This window comes from Anguilla anguilla, chromosome 13 (genome assembly GCF_013347855.1).
Source record: "Anguilla anguilla isolate fAngAng1 chromosome 13, fAngAng1.pri, whole genome shotgun sequence".
In the NCBI taxonomy this organism is placed as follows: Eukaryota; Metazoa; Chordata; class Actinopteri; order Anguilliformes; family Anguillidae; genus Anguilla; species Anguilla anguilla.
In genome coordinates this window covers 19,785,886-19,798,413 of record NC_049213.1, presented here as the reverse complement: position 1 = coordinate 19,798,413, position 12,528 = coordinate 19,785,886, and the positions used below count along the sequence as shown (strand labels likewise).

Sequence of the window (12,528 nt, the reverse complement as noted above, 5' to 3'; positions counted from 1 at the left end):
CCTCTATCGATGGTTTCTGGTTCAGGCTCATAGCTCTGCCCTGACACTGCAAAGGTGACACGGCTTTCCCTCATATTTCTGTTTGACACCCCCTCCTCCCACCACCCCTGGTCTAATCACAGCAGGACAGGCATCACAGGCTAATGATGATCTGTGCTAGGCTGGACCTCCTAGAAAATGGTGGGATACAGAAACAATACTATGAAGGCTATACATTCCATTGAAGACTCAGCTATGATTGGTGAATGCGCGCGCGCGCACACACACACACACACATTCACATACATTCTTGCACACATATACACATGCAGGCATGTGTAGCAACACAGTGATCACATACATCTTCACCAGTGCGTGGAGTGACACATACTAAGCAGCTCTGCCATGTGCTTGAATATGGTGAAGGGTAAATAGCGCCCTCTCTTGTTCATTACCGGAGCAGAAACCAGAAACCCCCCAAGGAGAGACTGGGGTCCCGTTATATTCTTCTGTTCATCTGCTTGTTATTTATGTTAGTTAGCGGTTGCCACGGGATTGCCCAAGCTCGATCTCGTTTCCTTGGCAACCATGCCCGTGCCGATGCCTCCAGCTGTGCTTTGGTTACTCGCTCCTGACATCGACCCCCCGGCATAATATGTAGCTACATCTTGGGGGGAAGGGCGTGTCAGCATGCTGTTGATGCCGCCCCTCCCCCGCTGTCCCAAACTGGTAATTAAACACCTGCCGGTGGCCTCCCTGTTTTTAATGGACTGACTGAGCCACGGAATGGACGGCACCGTGCCTCTGCAAAAGGACAAACACGATCACGCACTGCAGCAAGTTATTACTGTAAGGCCTCCAGTCTGGCCTCCTGCATATCGGCTACTGTGAGTGCAGTTATGAATTCTTTGATTCTGTTAAATGTAATAATAAATGAAATAAAATTCTTATTATATTATTACTATTATTGTTGTAATAATAATAATAATAATAATAATAATAATAAATATTATTAGCAGTACTAGTAGTAGTAATTCTAATATTATGGCTACAATAAATAGTAACCTCTCCCTTCATTAAAGAAGATCAGGAAGCTTACACATGCTCTGTCCACTGTAACACATGATGTCAAGCTTGTGCTTCTTTGCAGTGAGCTAAGCTCACACAGGCAGTGCGATGGAGGAGGAGGACACTTGGTGAGCAGCTTGACCAGAGGTGATTATTGGTGCACAATGAGACAGGGACATCCCGTGACCAATTAGACATCACTGTCCTCCCTCTAGGCAGGGATGGCTCCAGCCTCTCAGCCGCCCTGGGCAAGATCGCAGACTGGTGGGGGTGGACTGCCAACTCTCATGCCGCCGACTATAATGGACGCAACACATGGGTTCTTATTTTCTTTTTTCCTTTGTTTGGAGCCCCCCAGACGAAAGGTACCCTTGGCAACCATCCTTATGGCCTATGCTTAAATCTGGCCCCACCTCTGAGGCTGCTGGGCACAAGAAGCACTGGCACGGTCTGGACATGATACCTGATTATGGGGTCCACCCACACAGTGAAACAGTGCCTTAACAGGATGAGCCACCCTGCAATTGGGGAGGTGGTGCTTTCTGTTTCTATAGAATTGTGGGGCCTTTAAGGTGAGAGACAGGGCTGTAGAACAAAATTCTGGGCCCTATGCAAATGCAGTCTCTGTGGGCCCCCTTCCAAAAAACTTTAATCCAGGCCTTTTGGGCCCTCCCCAACCTAGTCTGTTCCACTATTCCCTGACTATAATGTCCCTGGCTCCCGATGGGGGGTGAAGGTGGCACAGAGACAACTTAAGAGGCACCGCCGATAGCACCAAATTTGAGAGAAAATAATTCCATTATAGCCTATAGTTGCTACGGCCAGTTTTCACATTTTTTTATAGGTATTTAACTGCAAATTAAAATATATGCTTGATTCATGTTGGTGTTGCCAGGTACACGCAAATCAGTGGCAGAGAAGCTGCTATTCACAGTAACAGAGGCCACAGACACCCACACATGAAGGGGCTGATATTCCTTCACTTTCAGTGGAGCAAGATGCAGTACCAGCATTTCAACACCAAGCGTCAGCAGTTGACAACCATTGGTTTTCCTAAGATTGACATCGAAGACATAAGCTTTGATAAAAAATGTCATCTTTAGTTAGTTATTTTGGCCATTGTTTCCATGATCTTTGTCAAGAGGATCTTCCTAAACATGTTGCACAGGCAGATTGTAGGCACCCAACAGAGCGGAGGAGATGTGACTTGTGGGAAGGCCCATTTCACCATCTCCCTAAGCAGGGAATTCACTAACTGATGAGTCTGATATAGTACATACCATAAGCTGCATGGGGGTGGGCAGTTGGGTGGAGGGATTATAATTAAGCAAGAGTTGACTAAACATCATTGTGTAAATATAGCCCCCCCCACCCACCCACCCCCCCACACACACACACACCTCCCTGCCCACTGCCCTCTTGCTTTCTCACTCTCTCAACACCTCCAACCCAGCTGCACGTGCTGGCAGTGGCCCAAAAGGGGGAAGGGTTCACAGGTCAGAGGTCAAATGTTGTCTAGGTCACTTGGTCTTTACACAGTGGCACCTCCCTGAGACAGATGGGCTCAATGCCCAGCATCCTCTGGGGTACTGGCCCTTGTAACTTTAGCTCATGTCTCCAAAAACAGGAATTCTAGAACTTCTACTGCTGCATTCTCAGCTTTCGGTAAATTGAATGATACATACAAAATTTTGTAAATATCCTTTGAGATGAACACCAGTGCAACACTAGATTATTCACACTACGAGGCTGTGAACCATCTTCTTCACCCTCATGTGTATGTGTAGAGTAGACCAAAAATGTACAGTGTGTGTTTGTGAGTTGTGTAGTCTGTGGATGTGTACTGTGTTTGTCTGTGTGAGGATGTGGTGTGTGCAGGCATCGTGTTTCTAGTATGTGCAGAGTCAGTGTGTGTTTAGTGTCACTGAGTGTTTAGTGTGATTTGGAGTGATTTTACGAACAACAGTGGTAACCTGAAAGGTTGCAGGTTAAAACCGTGAACGTGACGCTGTTGGTCTTAGCCTCATCACTCACAGTAACATTCCGGGTTTTAAAATAGATGTATAATCAAAATATCAAATGCAAGCTGTTGTAAGGGGCGATTGAGAGTGACATGTGCCTGAGTATGTGTTTGTGTAGCGTGTGTGTATGAGTATGCACTCTGTAGTGTGTGTGATTGTGTAGTGTATGTTGTTTGTAGTGTGTGTAGGATGCGTAATGTGCTTAATGTGTATAGTGTACGCCTGCAGTGTGTGTCAGCGTGTGCGTGTGTGCGTGCGTGTGTGCACGTAGTATGTTGTGTATAGTATGCACTGTAGTATGTGTGTATGTGTGTGTGTGTATTGTGTTCGTAGTATGTAGTGTATAGTATGTACTGTAGTTTGTGTGTGTTTGTGTGTGCAGGACAGGGTAGCTCCTTTCGCTCAGATCCTCCTTTCCCCAGAGCTAACTGTCGTCATAGCAACAGCAGAAAAAGCTGGTAGTCCCAGTGAGCACTGAGCCCAGGAGCCCTAACGGGGTGGGGGGGGGGGGGGGGGGGGGGCAAGATTGGGGGCGGGGGGCTGGTGGCTGGGGGCTGGGGGGGGGGGGTACAGACAGGGGTGCACAAAGGGGCAGGATTGGAGGTGGGGGTCCTACAGCTGAAAATAACCCTGAGCTCCAGCTGGATTGGAAAACACAGTCAGACATGTTACAGTGACAACTATTGTCAATGGATTAGGTAAATCTTGTTTAGAGAGTGTGTATGAAAATTCTAAAAAAAAATCTATTGACAGTCTGTGTGCATTTACAGGTAAATCTGTTTAGAGTGTGACTATGAGGGTCTATGTGAATATACAGGTAAACCTGGTTATCGTGTGCAAATGGGAGTCCGTGTGAATATACCAGCAAATTGGTTTCAAGCAAGTAGAGTTACGTGGTCACATTACATTACAGGCATTTAGCAGACCCTCTTATCCAGTGCTACTTAAACAGCATTTACATTATACAGCTGGATATATACTGAAGCAATGCAGGTTAAGTAGCTTGCTCAAGGGTACAACGGCAGTGTGCTACCTGGGAATTGAACCTGTGACCTTTAGGGTACAAGACCAGCTTCTTAAATTATACTACACTGACGCCCTGTCACATCTTCTTCTCTGAGTTTAAGAATAGGAATGCAGAAATTCCAGGGGTGTAAGACCAGCACTGGAGCTGTCTTAGTATAGAAAAGAAATTCCAGCCTAACCTGCCACCTTTGCACAAGAAAGTGACTTGAGAAAGCCTGGTCTGACAAATCGCACACTTTGCCATAGGGTGATTGACAGCACAGATGTGTCCTATTGGACATCCAGTTGTAAATATCCTGGCTGGTTTGGACTTAAAAGAGCTGTTAACGTTGGAAGTTCATCATATCCTATGTTTTTTTCCAGCTGGAGAGAGACGCATGTCTTATTCACACTTACAACACATCAGTCGTGCTATGATGTGAGCAAAGATGGACTGGATGGCCTGTTTGCATGGATATGTATTATGTATTTATTGTATGTATGTATTATGTATTTATGTAGTATTTTAGTTGTATTATTAATGAGACATTTGCTCATTTTTACAGAGGGGTTCCTGAATGGGGCATGCAGAAAAAGTACTGCACTGGTCCTTATGGGTGATGATCCTCATGGTCAGGAATCAAATTCCTTTGTCAGTGACCACTACAGCCAGGAGCCCCACAGACAGTGCAAGATTGCTCAGAGTGGCACCTAAGGAGGTGCGGTATTTCCCCCCTTCTTGCTCAAGAGCGAGCCCTCTGAATGTCAGAGTGCCTGCATTCTGACTGAGCTCTGTCTGCGTTCTGCCCATGGCAGCTGTGCTTGAATTGCAGTCCTTCAGCTCGGCAGCTGGTTGAACACACCTCGATGTCTGTGTGTGAGGCCCTACTAAATCTACAGAGCTTGTGTGTGTGCAGTCATTATCAAATCTACAGAGGACGTGTGTGTGTGTGTGTGTGAGGTCCTACTGAATCTGCAGAGGACGTGCGTGTGAGGTCCTACCGACTCAGTGGAGGACATCATAGTGATAGCGACCGGACAGGCCTACCATGCCACTGACCGTTCCCATTCTTTTGGTGGCTTACAAAATAGAAGCTTTTGAAAACCCTCCAAAATATCCGACGGTATTACAGCATTCTTTGTAAGAGGTTGAATCGTGAACGCAGACATGCTTACAGAATTATGCACGAGTATAATACATGCAAGTAGAATTTTGATACAGTATACTTTTGGAAAGCTCAGTATCTGAACAAGAAGTTATATAAAAATAAAAACACAAAAGTGGTTAAAGTAAACTTTTTTATTTTTTAAATGGACAGTCCTGACAGTTCTCCAGACAGCAAGCAAGCCCATTGTCACCTGAATACTGTAATAGCCAGCTCTCAGTTCAGTCATGTTTATCCTTTATCAGTTCCATTTTTCAAACGTGATCAATGATTTGTATGACTGGAGTGATCAAGTCTAAATAAGGTCCCCTTAAATAAAATTTTACATCCATAAACATGAGCTGCATTGATGGCAGCTTCATTTATCTTTGCACACTTTTATTCTGTTAATGCAAATTGCACTGTTTGCTATGAATCCTCAATATAGATATGTTATACATGTTATCGTAATTAGCAGACTGACTGTATTCTTTCATCACTAATATAACAGAAATAACTAAAATTGTCTTTCATTGTCTTATATGGAGCCATAACTACTTAATTAGATTTTCTTTATCGACTGAAAGCCAACCTGTCATACTTATGAAACATTGATTTTTGGCGGTGCATGCAACTTGTCACTTAAAAGGAATGCCATTGATTGCAGGAGAAAGAAATTTCAACAGTGTAGTAGACTCATTTGAGGCTCAGTGTACAGGTTGCTGTAAACCTATCCTATATGTAGTCCTATATGTGGAGTCTTGTTCATTTAGATAACCTGTGCAACTTAGAACTCAGAAATCAGCTGTGTGGCACAGGCCTCTCCCATGAGTCCACAGTATCATCTTTCTGCCTCATTTTTTATTTGATATTTTTAGCTTTCTCCCAGTATGAAATGTTGATAGAGTGCTGGCTGATGTCAGATGCCCACTTGTCTTTGTAAGCCTTTGTCGATTCTGTCTTCTAAACTGCTAGTGCTCAATCAACCAGAGAAATCATCCTAACCACTATACTACACTTCCACCCAGGATGTACAGTATTTTGGCTCATTGCATATAACCCAAGACCCTAAGGCAGAGCTTATCAAAAGGATACATGAGAGAGCGACAGACTATTACTGCGTCTGAAGACTGTGACGTTTCCTGCTTCCATACCTGATCTGTGGAGGATGGACCTGGTGGAAACAATATGGTAGAAACCTCACCTGTTCAATCAGTAGCCAGTTCAGATATCCGAAATGACGAAGGAAGGGAGGAAAACCACTGCCCTCCAACGCTCCAGAGGCAGTGAGATTTAGCTCTCAGGGGAAACAGGAAGTGAAGCAGCCACTTCCTGTGTGTGCCAGGTAAGATAGTAGATAACCTGCCCTCATTATGTAAGCAGAGGGGGCAAGCAGACGGTAACGGATAAAGATGGGATCACAGCACAGAAAGTGCCATGGCAGGGAACTGAACTCCATTCTGCTTGTGCGGGGGTGGGGGTGGGGTGGGGGGGTTCAGTCATGGATAAATAGTTGGCCATCCCATGGACTGCACTACAGTCTTTCCTGCCAGTTCAGTGATGCACATTGCTTTTTGCCGTCAGGTGACCTCATTTCTCCTCCTGTCTCTGACTCACAAAAAATCTGGATACTCTGTGTCTTGTAAAGGCCAGAGTGCATGTGTGTATGTGTGCAAGACAATGTGCATGTGTGTGCACGTGTGTATAGTCACACGTGTGTTATACTGTTCAGATTGTAATATTCGTTTTTATAGTTAAATGAGTGTATCTGAGTGTGGATAATTAATATCGGAATGTGCTAAGATCAATATTTCACTCTAACAATAATAGTAATATTTCACTTTTTATACCACATTTCCTACAGTGCTTCGTCAACTAGTGAACTAAAAGGCATTGCACTACAGGGTCTGGTTTCTGGTTTCTGGTTTCACCTTAAAATTAGAAACCCAAGAAACCCGGTGAGGGAATGTAACTGCAAACAACTGCTTTTACTGATAAATTTAGTCCCAAGTAGCAATGAAACTTGCACATGCTTCATCAGTGTTATTACAGTATGCCATTGGAGTAGGGCAGTTAAGAAGGGGGGGGGGGGCGGATTTGTTAGGGTGCTCAGGTACTCAGGGGGAGTCCCAGTGCATGGCGTGGACAGAGAGTGCATCTGTTAGTCGCCTGAAAGAGTTCTGCCTGGCCCTAAGAACAACAGTAAAGAAGAAGAAGTCTTTTAAAGATCAGCTTCCAGTCTTCAGACTCTCCCAGAAACATCATTTCCAGATGTTGAAGATATAGTAAACGCATATTTTATTCTTTTTTTTGTAATTAGTCTCTGGAAAATTCGCTTATACTTCTTTGTGAAAAATTGCGCAAGCACAAACAATTGAACGATGTGTGTTGCATTTACAAACTGTGGGCGACCCGCGGCGCGTGTCTCCGGATACTGCGTGTCGATCGGCTTTGTCTTCCTTTCGGGCTCGCTGTTGAAATTCGGTCGTCCCGTAACAAACCAAACACATCTCACGTAAAACACAGATTGACCAACGCAATACCTCTTGTTTGTCGTTTGAGAATGATCAGTTTCTAATTTAATCCAAGTTAGATTTTTTCCCGAAACGAACGGACCGGTGCACGCGCCCGTCCAATTCAAACAGGTGGAAAGAAAGGGGCGATTCCAGGTGGTGTGTGTGTGTGTGTGTGTGAGAGAGAGAGAGAGAGAGAGAGAGAGGTGTACTTTCCCAAGAGTAATGTTTTTATCCGTAAAATTGGTTTCATCCTATTTTGGCATATGTGCAAATGGGTTAACTAGTCATTCATTTGATTATGTTGTTATTTATATGAAAAGATAAAGTGGCAGATGAAATTACCGTTTTCTTTGTCAATTTTATTTGTCGTTTAGATGGTGCTGCATTTAGTATCTAAGTCAGGAGACATTTTATATACAGGTGGGAGACACCCGTTTGGTAGGACAGCCCCCCTCGCTTTCAGCTCCCCGGCGAATGATGCGAGCGACTGACATTTGCTGTTGCGGTTTGGGACAGGAGGCGAAGCGTTTCTGCAAACAGGTGTGAAGCAGCTCCAATCTTGCACATACGCTACGCCGTGTATTCCTGCTTGTTCTGGAGCGTTACAGTCACCCCAATCGAGCTGCGTTCGTCCTCGTTGCGGGACGGGGATATTTTTTATTTGTAATTACGTTTTCTGGAGCAATTAAGCATCCGAATTATTTCGCTGTTTAAAAAAGAAGGGGGAACGGGGTTGATCCGAAGGAAAGCCATGGCAACTAAAAAAGCATGCGCGGATTTACCGAAAAGGAATCGGAGTCCCGTCGTGTTGGAGGCAGAGATGTTCAGCGAATTTCAGGACTGGTGCCTCCGGACTTACGGCGACTCGGGTAAAACAAAGACGGTCACCCGGCGAAAATACAACAAGATCATGCAGACCCTCCTGCAAAGCGAAGAGTCGGACGGCGTCTACGTCGAAAGCAGCCACATCAACGCCAAATTCAAATTCTGGGTGAAATCTAAAGGCTTTCAGGTCGGGAGCAACATTCTTACCGACCACAACAAGAAAGGAGTGCCTGGAAAACCAGTTCTTTACGTCCCTGTCAAATCAACGGTTAGTCAAAGTGTGTTTTCCACCGTCCTTCCGTGGCAGTGTGTGTGCGCGTTGCCGCGTTCAAAGCGTTCTGTGTTTGTCTATGCAAATTATTTTGTGTGTGTACTGTGTTATCAATCACACCTACACTCATTAGACCCCCTCACCCCCTTCTGTCACTTGTATTTAATTACAACTTTTAGGTGATTTACCACCCCTTGTCTTTGGTTTCCATAAACACTGGTTTGTCCTGTAAAAGATACACTGTGCTGTACCGTGCCACTATCATACCCAGCTGCCATAGCAACGCCACTGCCTCGTAACAGTGCCGATAGTACAGTATTAGTATCATCTAAATACACCCTGCCTGGAGAATCTGCATGGTGTTGTCCCGCCAACTGAATGGCAGTGATGTGCATATCCTTTGCTTATTTAAAAGGAGACAAGAGGGGGGAAACGACACGCGTCGCAATTTTCCATAAGATATCCGCATGTTGCACGTCACTTTCTTTCATTGCTGTTTAAATATAGTACGATACGACATCACTTTCCATTTCTGTCAGGCTATGGAGGAGAACCGTGTGTGAGAGAGCGAGAAGGAGAGCACGCGCCTACCCAAATTGTGTGGCGAAGGGGAGACGGGACGGGACGGGACCGGGAGGAATATTGGGAGGGGGCGGGGGGTTGGGTTGGGGAGTGTGTTGATTATCTGTCGGGCATTCTATGCCTTCTGATATCGCATAATAAATAATATTTTGGGGTGGCATATGTAACCTTTTTAACAAAAAAATAAAGTTACGTGTGGTTGCCACAGAGTGACGCAAGTCCAGAAATGTAACCCCAGAGAATGCACCGCAGCCCCGAACTGTCTGGTCGGGACCGTGAGATTACCATTGCCATTAAATACATTCTTTATTATTATTATTATTATTATTATTATTATTATTATTATCAACCTTTCCGTATAAATGTTTTTTTTTTTTGGAAAAGATAATCGCGGCTTTCGTTTGTTTTTTCATTTTGTGAAAAAGGACCCCGCTCTCCGCATGTGCAGACTGCAGATTTGCTGATAGTAAAAACTAAACAAAAAGCAGATGCTACTGGCAGGACGGTCAACAGCCGCTACTTAGCGTACGCGCAGAATGTGCAGCCGAGGAACAAAGCATATGGACTATTTAACCACTGCTCCCGCAAAGAAAGCCTAAGCTTTACTGATGCTGTTTCAAATGGTTAGTTCGAATGGCTGCATACATGATAGATATTGTACTGTGCAGATTCTCATAACAGCAATATAAGGTGAATACTGTACGTGTGCGAGATTGATGACTGTATAACAGTCTGATTATACAAGTTGTTTCTTAGATTATGGGTCTTCTGGCCTTGGGGTTGGGTGGAGGAGATGGCACTATTTCTTAGAGCATAAAAGTAGATAATCCTCAGCATAAAAAAACCTTTATATGAGGTGTTGCTTTTAGGGTCTGGATAGACCAAAGAGTCTACACCTGTGTTTGTGTGTTTAAGGAATTTCATTCTAAATAAATAAAAAATGAATACAAAAACAGACCCCCAGGCAAGGACTCCACTCCATGGAAGGTTCATTACCCACAATGCATGTCTGTGAACGCAGAGGCACCGGGCACCATTTTCATAAGTTGTTGTGTGCACTCCTGAAACATTGGAACGGTTAGGACAAATGTTTCCAGCTTGCAGTCTACATATTGTATGTACTGTTTCATGCATATATTAAGGAACTTTTCTGGGGTGGCATTAGAAAGTTATTCATTGACATGTTAAACATGAAAAGTACTGTTTTATTCTCAAGATCTATCTTATTATTATTATCATTACACTTTCATCTCATTTTGTTAGCACTATCTAGTCCTACAGTTTATATACTACCAATACAAAATACAATATGACTACATACTGTATTACTCCACTGCATGTGTAGATGTATGTTATTCAAAATATGTATAATACTAACAGTATATTAATAGTATATAGTGTATTAATAATAAATGCTAAGCCAAGCTAATGTTCATGCAATGAAATCCAGGTTTGCCAAATTAGTGACACTGCATTGGCAGTGGCAAAGATTTGGAAGATTTGACCACACTTTCATGTCAACATAGATGACGTCCATGCCTCTCTAGTCTGAATCCTGTCTATGGCCATGGTCTCCATTTTTTCTGAAGTGCATGACCCACTGGGATTTAAACTTGGTTTACAATCAATGTCCTTGTGGGGTCCCCATAGGCGCTAGATTAGTACGATCACCTCATGAATTATACAATTAATGTTTAATTGTGGCTCATATAAAAGCAATGGACAGAACATAAAAAATGTATTTGTGCAACCGAGTGCACCAGTACCTGCCTGGTAAGATGGATTCTATTCTGAAAAGTTTGTAATTTGTCCATGCATGCGTGCATACAAGACAAAATGACTGACACTTAGAATGAAAACATCAGCTCTGGTTGTGTTGTATGGTAACAAGGGGAATCATATGCCACTAGGGCACAAGAGAGCTTTGAATGGTGGACAGATGTCATCCATGATTTGACGGATGCATTTCCGAGCATTGATGCACATAAAGAAAATATAAAGGAGCAGGTCAAGTCAGATGACAGCATGTCTGTGGTCACAGGCAATTATGTTTTTCATGTTTTATTTTTGTCTGTTTGTTGACTCACTTGTGAGAGCTGTTAAAAAAAGGTTTTTAAGCATTGTCCAAGCGGAAAGTAGCGCTACACATTGCTTCTTTGGAATACAACAATAGAGCAAGGTTCAGACCTACCAGTAAAGTTCCAGTCTGAGCCATGCAAAATGAGATGTGGAATTTGTTATTCCGTTATAACAAATATTAATTCCCAGTAAGTCTATCCCAGATTTGTGGACGTGGAGATGGAGAGTTTAAGAGTAGAGAACTCAGAATACATGAAATGTGCAAAAAGATAGAACAACTGGAAAGTGAATACCAATCACTGACTCAGCTGTCACACAGTGCAGTCAAAACACTGAATAGCCAGTGCATTAAAACATTCAGAGAAGTTGCAGAGAAACAACATATTACAACCCTGATGCACTGCCAAAGCAACTGCATTTCTATCTAACAGTGCACAAATCTTTTGAGGCTGCTTTAGTTTTTGACCCCAAGCAAGTCTGCACTTTAAAAACTTTCCTCTGGATTCAATTCCAGGATTTTACAAGAGCGGTCCCTCTAAACTCATCAATAAAAAATTATTTCCACATGGAGAAATTTGGAAAAATAAACCAATGATCTAAAATCTGGATAAAAGCAAGATAAAAAGCTAGCACACCATCTTGCAGACCCAGCTTGGTTTTGAGCTTTCTTGTCTATCTTTCAGTAAATACCATATTTGACAACACATACTACATAGAAGTTAAATTTTAGAAAAACTGAATAGCCAAACAATAGAGAGTTTGACCAATATAGATGTGTTGTAAAATATTAAGGTTTGTGTAATAAATTTAGAAAATATACATTGGATTTTATTAGGCAAGGATTAATGATCTCCTTGGCTGACAAAATTATGGTTTTTGGCCTGAGTTGATGTATAATATGAAGCTCACTAATCTTGTCTATGTGGCCATAGAACTGCAATAATGCAGATTATAGAAGGCGACAGAAACATAAATGACGCACAAGCCATTCTCTTCAGTGAGTGCCTGCCAGCATTGTATGCAATGAGTACTTAAAT

At 43.2% G+C, this 12,528-nt stretch overlaps 1 protein-coding gene across 2 annotated transcripts in view; it reads left to right on the top strand.

Moving 5' to 3' along the window:
- The first annotated feature begins 7,938 nt into the window (after window positions 1-7,938).
- LOC118210666 (nucleolar protein 4-like) overlaps window positions 7,939-12,528 on the top strand; it is a 59,336-nt gene continuing 54,746 nt past the window's right edge. Inside the window, exon 1 of one of the 2 annotated variants that reach the window (XM_035387030.1) lies at window positions 7,939-8,827. In XM_035387030.1, coding sequence (XP_035242921.1) covers window positions 8,486-8,827 — 342 coding nt within the window. In that variant the 5' untranslated portion in view covers window positions 7,939-8,485. The remainder of the gene's footprint in view (window positions 8,828-12,528) is intronic. The other variant, XM_035387029.1, reaches the window with a different exon arrangement.